General features: G+C 32.9%; 3 protein-coding genes and 1 long non-coding RNA gene across 4 annotated transcripts in view; 1 reads left to right on the top strand and 3 right to left on the bottom strand.

The window, feature by feature from the left end:
• Positions 1-6,724, bottom strand: part of LOC111692180 (serendipity locus protein delta-like) — a 13,322-nt gene extending 6,598 nt beyond the window's left edge. Inside the window, exons 1-3 of the mRNA XM_023455991.1 lie at positions 6,547-6,724; positions 6,167-6,460; positions 5,842-6,110 (exon numbers count right to left, since the gene is read on the bottom strand). Of these exons, the coding sequence (XP_023311759.1) occupies positions 5,842-6,110; positions 6,167-6,460; positions 6,547-6,663 (680 nt within the window). The 5' untranslated portion in view covers positions 6,664-6,724. The remainder of the gene's footprint in view (positions 1-5,841; positions 6,111-6,166; positions 6,461-6,546) is intronic.
• A 2,477-nt stretch (positions 6,725-9,201) lies between these two features.
• Positions 9,202-14,372, bottom strand: LOC108913135 (zinc finger protein 11-like). The gene is made up of 4 exons (XM_023455994.1): positions 14,195-14,372; positions 13,815-14,108; positions 13,490-13,758; positions 9,202-12,070 (listed from the first exon to the last, which is right to left on the bottom strand). Exons 1-4 carry the CDS (start codon positions 14,309-14,311, stop codon positions 9,724-9,726), a joined length of 3,027 nt encoding a protein of 1,008 aa, XP_023311762.1. The 5' UTR covers positions 14,312-14,372; the 3' UTR covers positions 9,202-9,723.
• A 914-nt stretch (positions 14,373-15,286) lies between these two features.
• LOC111692183 lies at positions 15,287-15,992 on the bottom strand. The gene is made up of 2 exons (XR_002763165.1): positions 15,926-15,992; positions 15,287-15,804 (listed from the first exon to the last, which is right to left on the bottom strand). It is a non-coding gene; the product is annotated as an uncharacterized LOC111692183 (long non-coding RNA).
• Positions 15,993-16,776: 784 nt separating this feature from the next.
• Positions 16,777-18,624, top strand: LOC108913134. Its single transcript, XM_018718618.2, has 3 exons — positions 16,777-17,044; positions 17,105-17,283; positions 18,595-18,624. The coding sequence occupies exons 1-3, from the start codon at positions 16,810-16,812 to the stop codon at positions 18,622-18,624; spliced, it is 444 nt and encodes a 147-aa protein (XP_018574134.1). The 5' UTR covers positions 16,777-16,809.

Below are 18,624 nucleotides of genomic sequence, written 5' to 3'. Positions count from 1 at the left end.
AAATGGCCGCGGATGTTAACTTTGTTAAGTTAAATGGAACACCCTGTATATTTTTACTTATTTGGGTAGAACGTTCCCTGTAGAGCATAACCATATAGGGTTTGTTGGGTTTATCTCTAACAATAAGCAAGATACTTTTAAAAAACGAAAAGAAGTTTTTTTATTACGAAAGTAAGACATCTTGTAATTGTTAGACCTCTTTCAGACATTTCTGTCTTTTTTCCAATTACGTAAGGACTTACAGATTTAGTTATAATATATTTTGGCAGATCGTTGATATAGTCCAAAATGCGTATAGGTAATGTAATGAATTCTCACTAATTAGGCCGTGAGAGGTCTAATACTCATGGACATTATATAGTAGGTCGTGACAGTGACAGGTAGTAATGTCTTGATAACATTGTTATTGATTGACAGTATGTATTATTATTATTTAATTAAAATAAGTTACACAGAAGTAGAAAATTATTGAGAATTAAAATAGGGTATGAAGAAGAACTTTGCTCTATTTTAATTCCTATAATATTTCAATTTTCTACTTCTGTGCAACCCATTTTAAATAAATAATAATACAAACTGTCAATCAATAACAATTTTGTCATGACATTAGCTGCCACTGTCACGGCCTACCATATAATATTGTTCATGAGTAATTAAGCCTCTCACGGCCTAATTAGTGAGATTACAATACCTACAAGAATTTTGGACCATATCAATATCCGATCTGTCAAAATATATTATAACTAAATCTGTAATTGAAAAAAGGCAAAAATGTCTGAAAAAGGTTTAATAATTACAAGATGTATTATTTTCTTAATAAACAACCTTCTCTTTGATTTAAAAAGTATCTTGTTTATTGTTAGAGATGGACCTAACAAACCCTACATGGCTATACTCTACAGGGAACGTTCTATGCAAATATGTAAAAATATACAGGGTTCCATTTAACTTAACAAAGTTAACATCCGCGGTCATTTTGTTTGGACTTCATTTGTTTTTCTACTATCATTTTCGAAAAATTCATAAAAACTCGTGCAACTTTTATATTTCACATTTTTTTATCTCTTAAAACAAAAAAGTTAAAGGGGGGGGTCAAAATATAGTGAATCACCCTGTACATTTGAACCTCTGAAGGATTTTTATGTGTCAGTCGGTACTTTTTGATATTCCCCCTATATTTAGTTTTAAATTGCAGTTGTTTCACCTGTAAGTCTGGACCTCAGATGGATCTTTATGTTTCTGTTGGTGCTGTTTGATAACATTCTTGTACTTATTTTCGTAATCGCAGTCGTTACACCTGTACATTTAAACCAGCGAAGGATCTTTGCTTCAGTAGATGCTTTTTGATATTCTCCCTGTATTTAGTTTTATGGTCGCAGTGGTTACACTTCTACATCTGGACCTGAGATGAATTTTTATGTTTCAGTTCATGCCGTTTGATATCCTTCTTATATCTGGTTCCATAATCGCAGTAATTACACTTGTACATTTGAATCTGCGAAGGATCTTTATGTTTCAGTTGGTGCTGTTTGATATGATTCTTGTGGTCAGTTTCGTAATCACAATCGTTACACTTATACATTTGGACCTTTGACAGATCTTTATGTTTCAGTAGATGCATTTTGATACAATCCCTGTATTTAGTTTCGTAATCGCAGTCATTACATCTGTACATCTGGACCTGAGATGAATTTTTATGTTTCAGTTCATGCCGTTTGATACCGTTCTTATATCTAGTTTCATAATCGCAATAATTACACTTGTACATTTGAATCTGTGAAGGATCTTTATGTTTCAGTTGATGCATTTTGATACAATCCTTGTATTTAGTTTCGTAATCGCAGTCATTACATCTGTACATCTGGACCTGAGATGAATTTTTATGTTGCAGTTTATGTCGTTTTATACCCTTCCTATATCTGGTTTCAAAATCGCAGTAATTACACTTGTACATTTGAATCTGTGAAGGGTCTTTATGTTTCAGTTGGTGCTTTTTGATTTGGTACTTGTATTTAGTTTCGTAATCGCAGTCGTTACACCTGTACATTTTGATCTGCGAAGGATCTTTATGTTTCAGTAGATGCATTTTGATACAATCCCTGTATTTAGTAGGATTCACGTTTATATTCTTCCGAATTGTTCTCATGTCTCGCACAGTGTGTTGTAAAATGGCTCTTGCATCCAGTTTGGCAAACAGATTTATCACATTTGTACAATACCTTGCACTCCTGCTTGGTTTTCGTATTACACTTGTTTTCCGATCCATTCTCATTTTTACATCCATCCTCTTCCGCAACTTTACAATCACTCTTCTCCGATGGTTCATTATTACAGGTCTGCAGTGGCGCATCACTGAAAAAATTGCATACAAAATTCCATTTAAATCAGACAAAGAATTTTGGTGAATATGAACCTATATTTTTTGCCAGCTTTGTTGGTTGTCTTTATATATTTGTGCAATATTTTATCTGGATAATAACAGTGACTATAACAAGAATAAGACGGTCAACGAGGCCAATAGGCACGTACCCGCACAAAGTCGGTGAGTCCGGATAATACTACTAAAGTATGGTTCAGGAAGTGCTGCACCCTAATGAATTTTCGCGCAACTCGACGTAAGCCAAAGCAGTTCACTGTAGTGCGCGTGCTGTAACTGAACGGCATATCATCAAGGTAAAATCGCACAATGTTGTGTTGCCACTTACGCGCAAAACAAATTTGAATCTTTCGTGATGATACCGCGGTAATTACGACTACTCGTATCTACCCAATGATCATAGTTGTTACCAAGCAAAGCAGCTTTAATATTTTGATTTTTGAAATAAGCTTTGATTCGAAAACGTATTTTTGCTGTTTTCTGTAAATAACATAAAAAGCTTCGAAATGTTGGAAAGGCTGCAATTACATATTTGTGTTAAGTATTTTTTTATGAAGATTCCGATGATCGAACAAAAAATAGGTAGATAGATTAGATTAGAGGACATTTTAACTAAGTATGTAAATTAATACAAACTATTAGAAACTATTACAAACACTAAAAATAATATGAAAAATATTACAAATACCGGATGTCTCCTAAAAAACGCCGCAAGCCATAACTCGGTTATTTATAATCCGATATTAAAAAACAACACAATAATTAAATAAAATGGCAATGTTATATTGGCATTACCTCTCATTGTCATGGCTTACGATATAACATTGTCCATGCGTAATTAGGCCTCTCATGGCCTAATTAGAGAGATTTTGTTAAAATACCCATACCATATCAATGTCCGATATGTCAAAATATATTACAACTAAATCTGTGAATCCTTACGTAATTGGAAAAAAGGCACAAGTGCTTGAAAGAGGTCTAACAATTACAAGATATTTTATTTTCTTAACAAAAAAATACTCTTTTCTGTTTTTAATAGTATCTGGCTTATTGTTAGAGATGGACCCAATAAACCCTATATGATTATAATCGACAGGGAACGTTCTATCCAAATATGTAAAAATATACAGGGTGTTCCATTTAAACTAACAAAGTCCGAGGCCACATTGTTTGGACTTGTTTTTCAAATATCATTTTCTAAAAATTCATAAAGAATAGTGCAACTTTTGTATTTTACATTTTTTTATAACTCTTACAACAAAAAAGTTAAAAGGGGGGGGGGGTCAAAAGGTAGTGAATCNGTATTTTTTTATGAAGATTCCGATGATCGAACAAAAAATAGGTAGATAGATTAGATTAGAGGACATTTTAACTAAGTATGTAAATTAATACAAACTATTAGAAACTATTACAAACACTAAAAATAATATGAAAAATATTACAAATACCGGATGTCTCCTAAAAAACGCCGCAAGCCATAACTCGGTTATTTATAATCCGATATTAAAAAACGACACAATAATTAAATAAAATGGCAATGTTATATTGGCATTACCTCTCATTGTCATGGCTTACGATATAATATTGTCCATGCGTAATTAGGCCTCTCATGGCCTAATTAGAGAGATTTTGTTAAAATACCCATACCATATCAATGTCCGATATGTCAAAATATATTACAACTAAATCTGTGAATCCTTACGTAATTGGAAAAAAGGCACAAGTGCTTGAAAGAGGTCTAACAATTACAAGATATTTTATTTTCTTAACAAAAAAATACTCTTTTCTGTTTTTAATAGTATCTGGCTTATTGTTAGAGATGGACCCAATAAACCCTATATGATTATAATCGACAGGGAACGTTCTATCCAAATGTGTAAAAATATACAGGGCGTTCCATTTAAATTAACAAAGTCCGAGGCCACATTGTTTGGACTTGATTTTCAAATATCATTTTCTAAAAATTCATAAAGAATAGTGCGCAACTTTTGTATTTTACATTTTTTTATAACTCTTACAACAAAAAAGTTAAAAGGGGGGGGGGGGTCAAAAGGTAGTGAATCTCTCTGTACATTCGAAAAATATTTTTAGAATATGGAAAACTTGATAGCGTGCTACTTTTGCTTCAAATATTTTTTCATAAAATCAACAATAAGAGAGCTATTGTATTTTGACAGAACAATCAGAAGTTGATACAATTTTCTGTACGATCTTACAACTTAACCACTTATCCTTGTCCCCAGGTACCTAGTTTTATTACCTTATCTTAATTAATCTAATCCGGGTCATTGCCTAGTCGGTTAGTGTTTATGTATGCACCTCCAACTTCAAAATTCGGCAACGTTGGTATTCTCAACGAACCAATATAGTGAAGTATTAGATTAGTAGCAGGTAGTAATTTATGTAACTGCCGCTTCTTTCTAGCTGTGACTACAATCTTCTTTCTAGCTGTGACTACAATCTTAAAAGCTTCCCATTATAATTTTCCGTTTCAGAGATGGCGCACCCCGAGCGGACGTTAATTTTTCAAACTCACAATTTATTAAAGCGTTGACTGTCTTATTCTTGTTATAGTCACTGATAATAATAATTAACAACTGTCGACAACATGCGTATCTTTATTACTACCATTGACTACTACTGCCACAGAAACTTAACCTACTTCGTACAGTTACTATAGGCGCATTTTAGGAAAGTACCCGCTAACCATTATATCCTAACAAACTCTAAGTCTGTTTAGTGGCGAAACAAAGCACCTTCGCACAGAGGAAATTTGAATTAAAATATATTTTAGAGGCTTTGTGTGGGTTCTTATGTGGAACAGAAACTCTCAGTGTAAGTGTGATAAAATTCTATACGTATTAATGAAAATTTCTGATATTTATATTTAAAATTGTCGCTAATGCAATAGCTCCATCATTTCCATTTAAAATTTGGGTGTGTTAGATGAACTGAGCCGGCCTATTCGTACAGTATAAAAAAAATAATTCTCGTTAGAAAAATTGTAAGTTCACAAGTACTTAATGTGATTCTTATATCTGAATACAAAGCCTACGACTCGCAGCAGTTAGCCAAGAAAGTCAGGGCATTTTCCACTAGCGAACATAAAAACTTTTCTATATTATATTTATTAAAAATGAAAATAAAACATTGCAATTTTTTTATTTTGATACGAGTTCCTTAGTGAAAACTGGTAAAGTATCCTTTATACCCACATGCAACCTAAAGCCATACTGATTGCTGTGTCAAGATCTTATACTTTTTCCAAGTAATTTAATAATCAAGCTTTTGATTGGACAAAAATCTTTGTAACATTATTTATAACCAACATAAGCCTATAATTTGTTGTAATAAGACTCCTTTTTGGTGACACGCCAATAATATACTACTACTACTTTACTTACGCACTCATTGACAGTACCACGACCATTTTTTAAATTGATGTTAAAATAGTCTTCCCTTACCTTCTTTCCTCATCTTCAGATTCTATGTCGACACATTCAGTTTCAATCGAAAATTCCATCTCGCTAATATCAGAGTCTCTGTCCAGGTTTTCAGTCGTAACAAATAAATCAGATGGTGACGTATCTATTCGACTTTCTGTGGCTGAATTATCATAAACACCTCTAATTTTTTCCTCTACTTCTAGGCATTCTCTAAGGAAACTGTTGTGGGTGCACAGGGAATCAAAACATTCCTTACATACAACGGGATCTTTGATGATATTTATATTCTGCAAATTTGTTTCATTAAATTGCGCATAATATAAATATTTAATATTGTTCAAACCATTTCAGGAGTCAATTTCTGAATAGCTTCGAGTTCCTCTTCACGTATGCACATAAACTCACTTTTTACCAAGTTCATACACAATCGACATATTTTCTGACTATCTGAAATTGACTCGCTTCTCTCTTCCTTCCTGTACACTTCCCTTATGTCGATCTGTAACATATTTTCGCAATCCACATGTGGTATAATTGTGTTATCGGTATTCAGACACGTCGACTTGAATTCGAATGCCGCATATAATTTTCTTCTGCAAGCATTACATATAACCTCTTTGCTCTCATCATGGAATTTCTGGAATGTACGCGACTTTAATCAAACGGAAAGAGAATAAATTTGGCAGAAAAGTCGCTACACATCTAATATCTTCACTGACTTACCAGCTTCAGCAAAAGAACATCGAGAACATATCTAATAACGTTTTCTATTACTTCAAAATTTTGAACGGTAACAGTTTTAAGGCAAAGCCTACAGGAAATTTCATAGACACCAGTCATTATAATTTCCTTTGAAATGCAAAATATATAACCGTAACTTGTGTTGGTTGTTTAACCTCAATTACATTGCCTGTTATCTCTTATGGACACAATTGTACCCACAGATCAAGAAAATACTGTCTTTTCTTATCTGTGATTGTACCCTTATTGATAGTTGGAGAACTTCTCACAGAGGACGCTCCCATCTAAAATTATGTCATCTAGCCATCTCATTCTAATCCTTGTTTTCAGGTGCGTTTTGTTGGATTGATTCCGGAATTGAATTATGCAGAATGAGCGTTTTATTGCAAGAATATTCTGAATCCAGTTGCACCTTTTGCTTCTGTGGTTTGAGACGGAATTATTAGAATTAAGTGGTGGGGAGATCAAATTTGTGAGGTTACTTAGGTAGCTGGTGTAGCATTGGCCCGTTGACATTCGGCATCTGTTTAATGTCAGATTTGATTCGAATCGTTTTATTGATAAATGTCATTCTAAAGAATCCAATAAATCTGGGATTGATCCTCAGAGTAATAAGTAAAGGGGAGGCCGCATTCCCTATTTCAGTACACAATGTAAACATGTAACCTCAACCCATTGTATGTTGATAAACAAATGATACATAAGTAAACACAATGGTCCCTGGTACAGTGGCGTACCGAGTTTAGGTTTAAAATCTATCATAATATAAGGAAACCATAAAAATTACACTTTTTAATTGAATAAAATCAGAAGTGCTCGATTATTTAAGCTTTCATGTGTAATAAATAGACAATAAATAGGAAAAAGTTAATGGTTCCTTCAAAATCTATAATTAATATTTTAAAAACATTTCCAGAACAAAAGAGTGACTAAAGAAAACTCCTCGATTGAAACTATCATTATACTATAGCTATAGCAATGTCATTGCCTACTATTAATTCTATTATTTCATAGTAGTTCTCGATTACTGGAAGAACATTTATTAAAATAAATAATTTAAATAAAACTACAAGAAAAGGAGCAAAAATATATTTAATTAAAATCTGCTGGAATATAAACAATGCAAAGAAAACAAAACATATTTGTACTAAAAGTAACGGAAAAATGAATTTACATTGAACAACATTTAATCGTATGGGAAAATAAGCATGTTTTAANAAATTGATGGTTTTCCCTGCAAAGTGAAAAAACTGTTTTCCTCACTTATTTGTTTAAATAGAAAAGTTAGCTAATAAAAGTATTTGACTCACGAGACGAGAGATGTCTTGTATTATGTTCCTTTAAACAATTTTAGAATAATCTGGCGGATAGGACTTTTTTCGAGTAAAAATTTAATTTGCTTGGTCTATAACGAAAACCGTTGAACCACACGGTCGTAAATAACATAAAATCCTCGGTTGATTATATGGAGTTCCGAGCCTACTCCGACATTCCCGTTTGAACCAGAGATATAGAGTAAGGGAGAATGAGCTTCGACGAGTGCGCATCCACTTTTCTAGGGACGCTACGGGCGCAGCCATTTTGAAGGCTTTTACGTCACGCAGTGACGCAGTTGTTAGATTCGCAGGTGTGTTTTTTGATTCATATTTTTGTTTGTAAATTTCGTTTTTATTGAACTTTAAATATGTCTTGTGCTTTGTGCTGTGAAAGGAAGCGCAAATTGCAGAAGATGTCCAATACAAAACATCAGTTTTCATGTGTAAGTACAGAACATTTCTAAATATTTAGGTAGCTCTACACAAAAATAAGATATTTCCACTTTTTATTCTANTAGTATTTAATATATTTTTTATGAAGTGCATATATGAAAATTTAATTTTTTATTATATAATAAATATTCAGATATACCTAGAAAATTATGAAAAATAATTCATATGTAATTGAAAATTTCAAAAGTACGTATTTGTTAGTTCATATTTCATTTCAAAATTTAATGTAAAGTTATGTGCGTTTCTAATTAGAAATTTTAGAACTGACCTGGTAATATAATATAGTACCCCCTCGTATCTAAGCCTTCAAAATGGCGACCTCCTTTATTAACAAGTTTGCGCATGTTGACGCTCATTCTCCCTACTCCATATCTCTGGTTTGAACCCTGTTTAGCCGAAATAAGAACCGACGGGAGATTGTTTCCAAACAAGTAGATGTCACTAGCTACTAAAAACATTTAGGTAGTGGGGATGAGCTGTCATGCCCCCCCCCCAGCCTCATGGTTTCAAATTGTTTCAATTTCAATTTTCAATTGTTGTAATTTAAATTGAATTGAAATTATTTTTAGGATATTTGAGAAGTTACTTATAATAGCTATGGGCCGGTGTAGTATGTCATGATTTGGGTTAAATGATCAAGCTCCCCATAGCTGACGTAATAGTAGCAGAAATAAGGCAATACTGTTACACTCTTCGTATTTTTCTTTGTTCACAATGATATGACAAAACAAAACTTACTTTACATACATCAAACATGTATTTTGGAACGATGAGAATGATAACTGTAACATAGTTTTCTGATAGGGAACGGCGTTACAGGAAGATCGGTACAACGTTATAAAGTCAGCATGTAGAGTTAAATCACATTTATTCATTTAAGGTTACAGCACAAATAAGGTCGAAAACTTAATCCTAGGTCTGCCATATATGGAAATTTTAATCATTATTAATTAAGAATATTTTAAAAATAGAAAAGAGCATCAACCCAATCTTTCATCAAAATTGATATTTCATAATTCACATATTCCTAGAAAAACTCTTAGTCTGCAAAATTGTTACATTAGCATAAAACTGAACAATCAGGTGCAAACGCCACTATCTTCAGATCTTCATATGCGTCCATTTTAAACTATATTTTGCACGAAGGGTGGTAATCCACACATGCAAACGTTTATTGTGCATCAACTGAGGTCTCCTCAAACACTCTTTATGTTTGGTTGTGCATTTAAGAAGGTCCTTACTACTTCAGAACTTGATATTTAATACCGCTCTTGTATTTAGTTTCCTAATCGCAGTCACTAGAATCTTTATGTTGCAGTTGGTGCTGTTTGATATGACTTTTAAACATAGTTTCGTAATCGCAGTCGTTACACCTATACGTTTGAATCTCTTAAGGATTTTTATGTGTCAATTCGTGATGTTTTATATAGTTCCTGTATTTAGTTTCGAAATCGCAGTGGTTACACCTGTACATTTGAACCTGCGAAGGATCTTTATGTTTAAGTTGGTGCCTTTTGATATTACCTTTTAATTTAGTTTCATAATTGCAGTTGGTACATTTGTATATTTTAACCTCTGAAGGATCTTTATGTTTCAATTGATGCTTTTTGATATTCTCCCTGTATTTAGTTTGGAAATCGCAGTTGTTACACCTGTACATTTGAACTTGAAAAGGATCTTTATGTGTCAGTTGGTGTGATTTGATATGACCCTTGTATTTAGTTTCATAATCGCAGTTGTTACACGTGTACATTTGAACCTGTGATGGATCTTTATGTGTCAGTTGATGCACTTTGATACCATTCTTGTATTTAGTTTTGTAATCGCAGTCACTACACTTGTACATTTTAATCTGCGAAGGATCTTTATGTGTCAGTTGATGCAGTTTGATAACATTCTTGTATTTAGTTTTGTAATCACAGTCACTACACTTGTACATTTGAATTTGCGAAGGATCTTTATGTGTCAGTTGATGCAGTTTGATACCATTCTTGTATTTAGTTTTGTAATCGCAGTCACTACACTTGTACATTTGAATCTGCGAAGGATCTTTATGTGTCAGTTGATGCAGTTTGATAACATTCTTGTATTTAGTTTTGTAATCACAGTCACTACACTTGTACATTTGAATTTGCGAAGGATCTTTATGTGTCAGTTGATGCAGTTTGATACCATTCTTGTATTTAGTTTTGTAATCGCAGTCACTACACTTGTACATTTGAATCTGCGAAGGATCTTTATGTGTCAGTTGATGCAGTTTGATAACATTCTTGTATTTAGTTTTGTAGTCACAGTCACTACACTTGTACATTCGAATCTGCGAAGGATCTTTATGTGTCAGTTGATGCAGTTTGATACCATTCTTGTATTTAGTTTTGTAATCGCAGTCACTACACTTGTACATTTGAATCTGCGAAGGATCTTTATGTGTCAGTTGATGCAGTTTGATAACATTCTTGTATTTAGTTTTGTAATCACAGTCACTACACTTGTACATTTGAATCTGCGAAGGATCTTTATGTGTCAGTTGATGCAGTTTGATACCATTCTTGTATTTAGTTTTGTAATCGCAGTCACTACACTTGTACATTTGAATCTGCGAAGGATCTTTATGTGTCAGTTGATGCAGTTTGATAACATTCTTGTATTTAGTTTTGTAGTCACAGTCACTACACTTGTACATTCGAATCTGCAAAGGATCTTTATGTGTCAGTTGATGCAGTTTGATACCATTCTTGTATTTAGTTTTGTAATTGCAGTCGCTACAAATGTACATTTGAACCTCTGAAGAATTTTTATGTGTCCACTGGTGCTGTTTGATATTCTTTTTGTATTTACTTTCGTAATTGCAGTCATTACACCTGTACATTTGAATCTCTGAACGATTTTTATGTGTCAGTTGGTGCTTTTTGACATTCTCCCTGTATTTTGTTTCGAAATCGCAGTTGTTACACCTGTACATTTGAACTTGCGAAGGATCTTCATGTTTCAGTTGTTGGTGCTTTTTAAAAACATTCCTGTATTTAGTTTCGTAATTGCAGTCATTACACTTGTACATTTGAATTTGAGAAGGATCTTTATGCATCAGTTGGTGTGATTTGATATGACTCTTGTATTTAGTTTCATAATCACAGTCTTTACACCTGTACATGTGAACCAACGAAGGATCTTTATGTTTCAGTTGGTGTTTTTTGATATCAGCTTTGTATTTACTCTCATAATCACAGTTGTTACATCTGTACATTTGAACCTCTGAAGCATTTTTATGTGTCAGCTGGTGGTTTTTGACATTCTTCCTGTATTTAGTTTTGAAATCACAGTCATTACACTCATACATTTGAACCACTGAAGGATCTTTATGTTTCAGCTGATGCTTTTTAATAAGACTCCTGTATTTAGCTTTGAAATCACAGTCGTTACACCTGTACATTTGAACCTCTGAAGGAATTTTATGAGTCAGATGGTGTTGTTTGATATTTTCCGTGTATTTAGTTTTGAAATCACAGTCATTACACTCGTACAATTGAACCAATGAAGGATCTTTATGTTTCAGTTGATGCCTTTTGATATGACCCTTTAATTTAGTTTCATATTTGTACAATACTTTGAGTTCCTGCTTGGTTTTCGTATTACATTCATTGGCTGATCCATTCTCATGTTTACATCCTTCCTCTTCTGCATCTTTAGAGTCACTCTCCTCGAATGGTATAATATCGGAACTCAGCAGTGGAGTGTCACTGAAAAAATTGCATATACAATGTCAGGTTTTAATTTCATTTTAATTTTAATTGAAACAATAATTTTATTTCGTTCATGTGATTAAATTTCGGTAAAATTAAAAATTATTAAGGTGTTAATATCCCGGGTGCGGAGTTCAAGTAAAAGCTCTTCCAAGAATGTCTCATATTTGAGTCATGTAGTTTCGGCACCTGGCAACGTCGTGTGTGAGAGATTGACATAAACTTATATTTACGGGGCAAAGGGTTAGGTTATTAGAGTTAAGTATAGTGGATGCATTACAACTGGTAAGTTTGTGACCCCGGATGTCACGCCAAAAAGTCGCCGTCCAGGTAACAGCTATGGAGAAAAGTGCAAACCAGAGGTCTTGATCAGAAAAACCACATTTTCCAGTGGGTTTACTTCCATTTATTTACAACACATAAAATTCATCACTGACAAATCGGTGACGGTCGGTATTAATATTCGGAAAATATCGGAAAACGGAAACTAAGCTTTTCCCCGATTCGGCTTTCAACTCAGGTTGACGGCTATTCTATAAGGACGAGCGAGTGAGGGACTACGAGAGGGAAAGGGCTGACCCTCGGAGTTTCAGGAAAGGATTCTAAGAACAGGCGGGAAAATTGCCGTCACTCTGTTCCCAGACGGAAGGATAAGGAGGGAGGACGCTTGGTAGGAAAATTGCCGATACCAAGGGGGGGGAAAAGGACTTACTTCATGTTGAGGAAAATTGCCGATCAACGTTACTGTCTTTCATGTGCGGAGCTGGGCTTTTATAGTCGATTGGTAACGTAGACTAACTGTTCATCGGATATTAGTACTCAGACCTACATCAAATATAAAATTCCGTTTACACATTAGTAACATAGGAAAAGACAATCATTCATCGGATACTTAACGGCTAAATTAATAAAGGTTGGTTATAAGTTTTCAAAAAATTTTGCAGAAATCATCCTTATCGTTCGATTTATTTTATTAGTTCCTTTAAATGAAAAAAGGAAACTGAAACGAAAAAGGATTTAGTTCAAAATTTTGTAAAATGTCAGTGCGAGCAAACTAACCTTTCCTCAACGTGCGACGTTGCCTCATTTTATTTATGTGAATAATTATATAAAAAATTTAAAAGAGAATATTAATATCTTTAATCGTAGCTGGTCAATGCATTCCAGATTGTTACATATAACGTATTTCTTCACAAATTAGTCTAGCCTAAAATTTGAGCAGTGTCTGGAATGGGGTTATTTAACTGCAGTAATGTTTTCATCGTAATTATGATTTTAAAAATAATTAAGTGAATATTATATATTAAAAATTTAACAATATACTTACACAATCATTTAATTGTATCAATCGTAACAGTACCACGACCAGGCTCTACGCCATTTTTTTTAATTAATGCTAAAATAGGCTTCCCTTACCTTCTTTCCTCATCTTCAGATTTTATGTCGACGCATTCAGTTTTGATCGACAGTTCCATCTCGCTAATATCGAATTCTTTGTCCAAGTTTTCAGTCTTAACGAATAAATCAGATGGTGAAGTATCTATTCGACTTTCTGTGGCCGAATTATCATAAACGCCTCTAATTTTTTCCTCTACTTCTAAGCATTCTCTAAGGAAATTGTTGTGGGTACACAGGGAATCAAAACATTCCTTGCATACAACGGGATCTTTGATGATATTTATATTCTGCAAATTTGTTTCATTAAATTGCGCATAATATAAATATTTAATATTGTTCAAACCATTTCAGGAGTCAATTTCTGAATAGCTTCGAGTTCCTCTTCACGTATGCACATAAACTCACTTTTTACCAAGTTCATACACAATCGACATATTTTCTGACTATCTGAAATTGACTCGCTTCTCTCTTCCTTCCTGTACACTTCCCTTATGTCGATCTGTAACATATTTTCGCAATCCACATGTGGTATAATTGTGTTATCGGTATTCAGACACGTCGACTTGAATTCGAATGCCGCATATAATTTTCTTCTGCAAGCATTACATATAACCTCTTTGCTCTCATCATGGAATTTCTGGAATGTACGCGACTTTAATCAAACGGAAAGAGAATAAATTTGGCAGAAAAGTCGCTACACATCTAATATCTTCACTGACTTACCAGCTTCAGCAAAAGAACATCGAGAACATATCTAATAACGTTTTCTATTACTTCAAAATTTTGAACGGTAACAGTTTTAAGGCAAAGCCTACAGGAAATTTCATAGACACCAGTCATTATAATTTCCTTTGAAATGCAAAATATATAACCGTAACTTGTGTTGGTTGTTTAACCTCAATTACATTGCCTGTTATCTCTTATGGACACAATTGTACCCACAGATCAAGAAAATACTGTCTTTTCTTATCTGTGATTGTACCCTTATTGATAGTTGGAGAACTTCTCACAGAGGACGCTCCCATCTAAAATTATGTCATCTAGCCATCTCATTCTAATCCTTGTTTTCAGGTGCGTTTTGTTGGATTGATTCCGGAATTGAATTATGCAGAATGAGCGTTTTATTGCAAGAATATTCTGAATCCAGTTGCACCTTTTGCTTCTGTGGTTTGAGACGGAATTATTAGAATTAAGTGGTGGGGAGATCAAATTTGTGAGGTTACTTAGGTAGCTGGTGTAGCATTGGCCCGTTGACATTCGGCATCTGTTTAATGTCAGATTTGATTCGAATCGTTTTATTGATAAATGTCATTCTAAAGAATCCAATAAATCTGGGATTGATCCTCAGAGTAATAAGTAAAGGGGAGGCCGCATTCCCTATTTCAGTACACAATGTAAACATGTAACCTCAACCCATTGTATGTTGATAAACAAATGATACATAAGTAAACACAATGGTCCCTGGTACAGTGGCGTACCGAGTTTAGGTTTAAAATCTATCATAATATAAGGAAACCATAAAAATTACACTTTTTAATTGAATAAAATCAGAAGTGCTCGATTATTTAAGCTTTCATGTGTAATAAATAGACAATAAATAGGAAAAAGTTAATGGTTCCTTCAAAATCTATAATTAATATTTTAAAAACATTTCCAGAACAAAAGAGTGACTAAAGAAAACTCCTCGATTGAAACTATCATTATACTATAGCTATAGCAATGTCATTGCCTACTATTAATTCTATTATTTCATAGTAGTTCTCGATTACTGGAAGAACATTTATTAAAATAAATAATTTAAATAAAACTACAAGAAAAGGAGCAAAAATATATTTAATTAAAATCTGCTGGAATATAAACAATGCAAAGAAAACAAAACATATTTGTACTAAAAGTAACGGAAAAATGAATTTACATTGAACAACATTTAATCGTATGGGAAAATAAGCATGTTTTAAATGTACGCAACAAAAATAAGCTGAATTTTGAGCTCACAACATTGACAGCTCGTCTCTTATGGAACAGGGACAACATGTGATTGAAGATGTTTTATAGCAACATCTATAAAATTTCCTTCACTGGCAATTTCTCGAAGAGGGAACCTTTGAGACGGCACAACCATTTCATCAACACTGTGCTAAAACGTATTACCTTCCAAATGTTGTATTAATAGGCACAGTTCCATGTGTGAGACATCGTTTTCCAGTTACTGTTACCTTAATATCTGTAGCACGGAAATGCTTCGACAGACATAATTATCCTTTGAAAAATCATATTCAGATATGGCGAAATTTTCTAGCCACACTGCTCGTATCGCAGGATCTTATGGTATTCTACAAATAAACACAGAGCTAGTGTCAGTATCAAAATACAAACATAATAAATTAACAAATAAAATACTTAGGACACCTTACACCCTTGTAAGACCGCCCATGGAAACAATGTCAAACTTACTTGTGAAATAAAGTAGCACATATTTGGCTCTTTTCCTGTAATTGTCGGCATATTATACGCCGCTTTGTTCTGGAAAGCTACATAAAATATGCAGAGTTCTACGTAGTGTTACATGAAATATCCAGGTTAGAATTTTGAAAATTTTTTTCTCGAAAACTAGGTTCGACCGCACAAAAAAAACTGCAGATTCGTGTTCAGCACCATCGAAAATAGGGGGGTAGACAAAATTTCGTAAAAATTGGAGGTGGTGCCACTAAAGTAAATAATTACCGAATTTTGTGGTTTGATTCAAACATATATCTATAAATATTTATAAATATATGGATTTTATCATATTTTCTTCCTTTTTCACAGGTAAGATATTTATGCTGCAAAATTTTCAAATTTCATATGCACACTGCACATCCAGTTTAGTCGATGTAAAATGTAGAAAATATATGTAGAATTGTAATTTAAAATTTCTAATATTATGCTTTGTGTTGTTTAGTAATTATAAGCTTTTCTTTTCACTATTAATTACCCTCAATACTGAAAGGAATAAAGTATACTCTATTTTGAATTCATTAAACGTAACTATATTTTATGCATTATAAACGGCTAATTATGTTAAATTTGTACGAGAGAGATTAAAATAAATGTATACTTAACTGGAATTAATTGAACATCTAGGCGTTTTCTAAAACATTTGATACTTGTATACAAGATATCCATATATTTTCATAGTAAACTTTTATATAAAATTCGATAATGGTACAATTTTTATTAGGTTATACCTGCTCCAGAATGGTGAGATTTAGAAAGTGCGCTGTGAAAGGATGTGGGGACACTCAGTCTACTAGGCACTGATTTCCTAATCCGAAAAAGGAAATGGGAAGGTTCCAGAAATGGGTAGAAGCTTGTGGCAATACAGCTTTAACAACCTTAACACCCGATCTTATATATCGATCATATGTATAGTTTGTGTCACATTCACTTCAGAACTGAGGATAAATCCACAAATATGTATTTTCAAAAAGGAAATCTCTGGAAAGGTAGTCCCTATGCTACACTTACCTTTTCCTGCACCACCAACTATTGATAGTTTAGAAGTTGACATACCAACATCCACTGTTACTCATGGTAAACAATTTAAAATTGTAATATGAAACTATTTGTTATAATATAATTTATAATTTTCAGAAGTCATCGACCATGCATTTCTTGAAGAGCAAGATGTGCCGTTACATGTTTACAGCAAACAAACAAAGATAGCCCACGATCAACCAAGTACTTCAACAGCTGAAGTAATTGAGAAACATGCTAGTACTTCATTTAGTGAGTATCGAGAAATGATATGTACAACACCTGTAATGGATTTGGTAAGTTGATTTGTTGTAATGAAGTCAAATTTGTCCATATGTAAATAAAAATGTACCAATCTGAAATTCAGGTACCTACACAGTATGTTTTTGTAAGATAATTGTAATGTAATTGTCATGAATGTGAGATCTTATTGTAATATATGCAGATATATAGGTATTATAATCTTTATAACCCAAATATTATGGGAAGTATGCGTTATATTATTATTTTTATGTAATTGTTGTATACAAAGTACCTACAATATTATATATTCATTATATCGATCATTGATAAAATTAGATGTTATTCTTGTTTACTTTAAGTTTCGTTATTGATTTTATCTAAGTAAGTTTCGTTTTGAAAGTTTGTTTGTAACAAGATATAACTACTATAACAATAATACATGTTAATAATATATATTATCGTTTATGTTTACGATCACTTTAAAATCTTAATAAAGCAGCTATACGAACATGCGCGAACTTGTAAACAAAATCAAAATAGTCGACAATGACAAATTTGAAAATATTTGAATCACTAATTTCAAATTAAGATGTATACTATAAAATATGGTTACTTGTTAGATGCGTACTTTTAGGAATTTTTGGAATCTCAATATGTAACAGTTTATATGTTTAATAAGTGCCCTTATCTTCATTTTAGATGTGTGTTAATTATAATATAATGTACTGATTATCTACTTATAATAGTGTGTTTGTACAATTTCTTTTTTACAATAACAATAAAGAAGTTATAAATTCTAATTGTCCCTTTTATTAACATGAATGAATGATCCAAGGAAATTAGGACTACCTGCAAACAAGAATAATAATAAATGTTATTTTTTTTTCAGGTTGTTCTAATTTCTTATTGAATTTGGTAATTTACATAAAATTAAATCGTTATTATTATTTCCGCCTATGGGTGGGGTGGGGGGTGTTCAGTTGGAGAACATCTCACAGGTGGCGCTAAACGCATACTTATTTTAATTCACGGCAGATTCCTATCTAAACCTCTGTAATCTATGACAACGACCGTTACGCATCTGCTAAAATAACAGGTACATTCACAATCCCGCATTTATTCTGAGAATTTTATGCAACATGTTTATTTATGCAATTTTTTTTAATAAATGTAAAATACAATATTTTTTTTTGTTCTGTGATATGACAATAAAAAACTTACTTTACGTACATCGAAACATGAACTTTAGAACCATTAGAATAATAACTTTAACATAGTTTACTGACAGGAGACGGAGTTACAGGAAGATAGGCACAACGTTATAAAGTAAGCATGTAGAGTTTAATTATATTTATTCATTTAAGGTTACACTACAAATAAAGTTCAAACCTTAA

Source organism: Anoplophora glabripennis, unplaced genomic scaffold, assembly GCF_000390285.2.
Source record: "Anoplophora glabripennis isolate ALB-LARVAE unplaced genomic scaffold, Agla_2.0 scaffold1008, whole genome shotgun sequence".
In the NCBI taxonomy this organism is placed as follows: domain Eukaryota; kingdom Metazoa; phylum Arthropoda; class Insecta; order Coleoptera; family Cerambycidae; genus Anoplophora; species Anoplophora glabripennis.
Note: the sequence above shows the minus strand (reverse complement) of the source record. Positions and strands in the feature narration are given on the sequence as shown.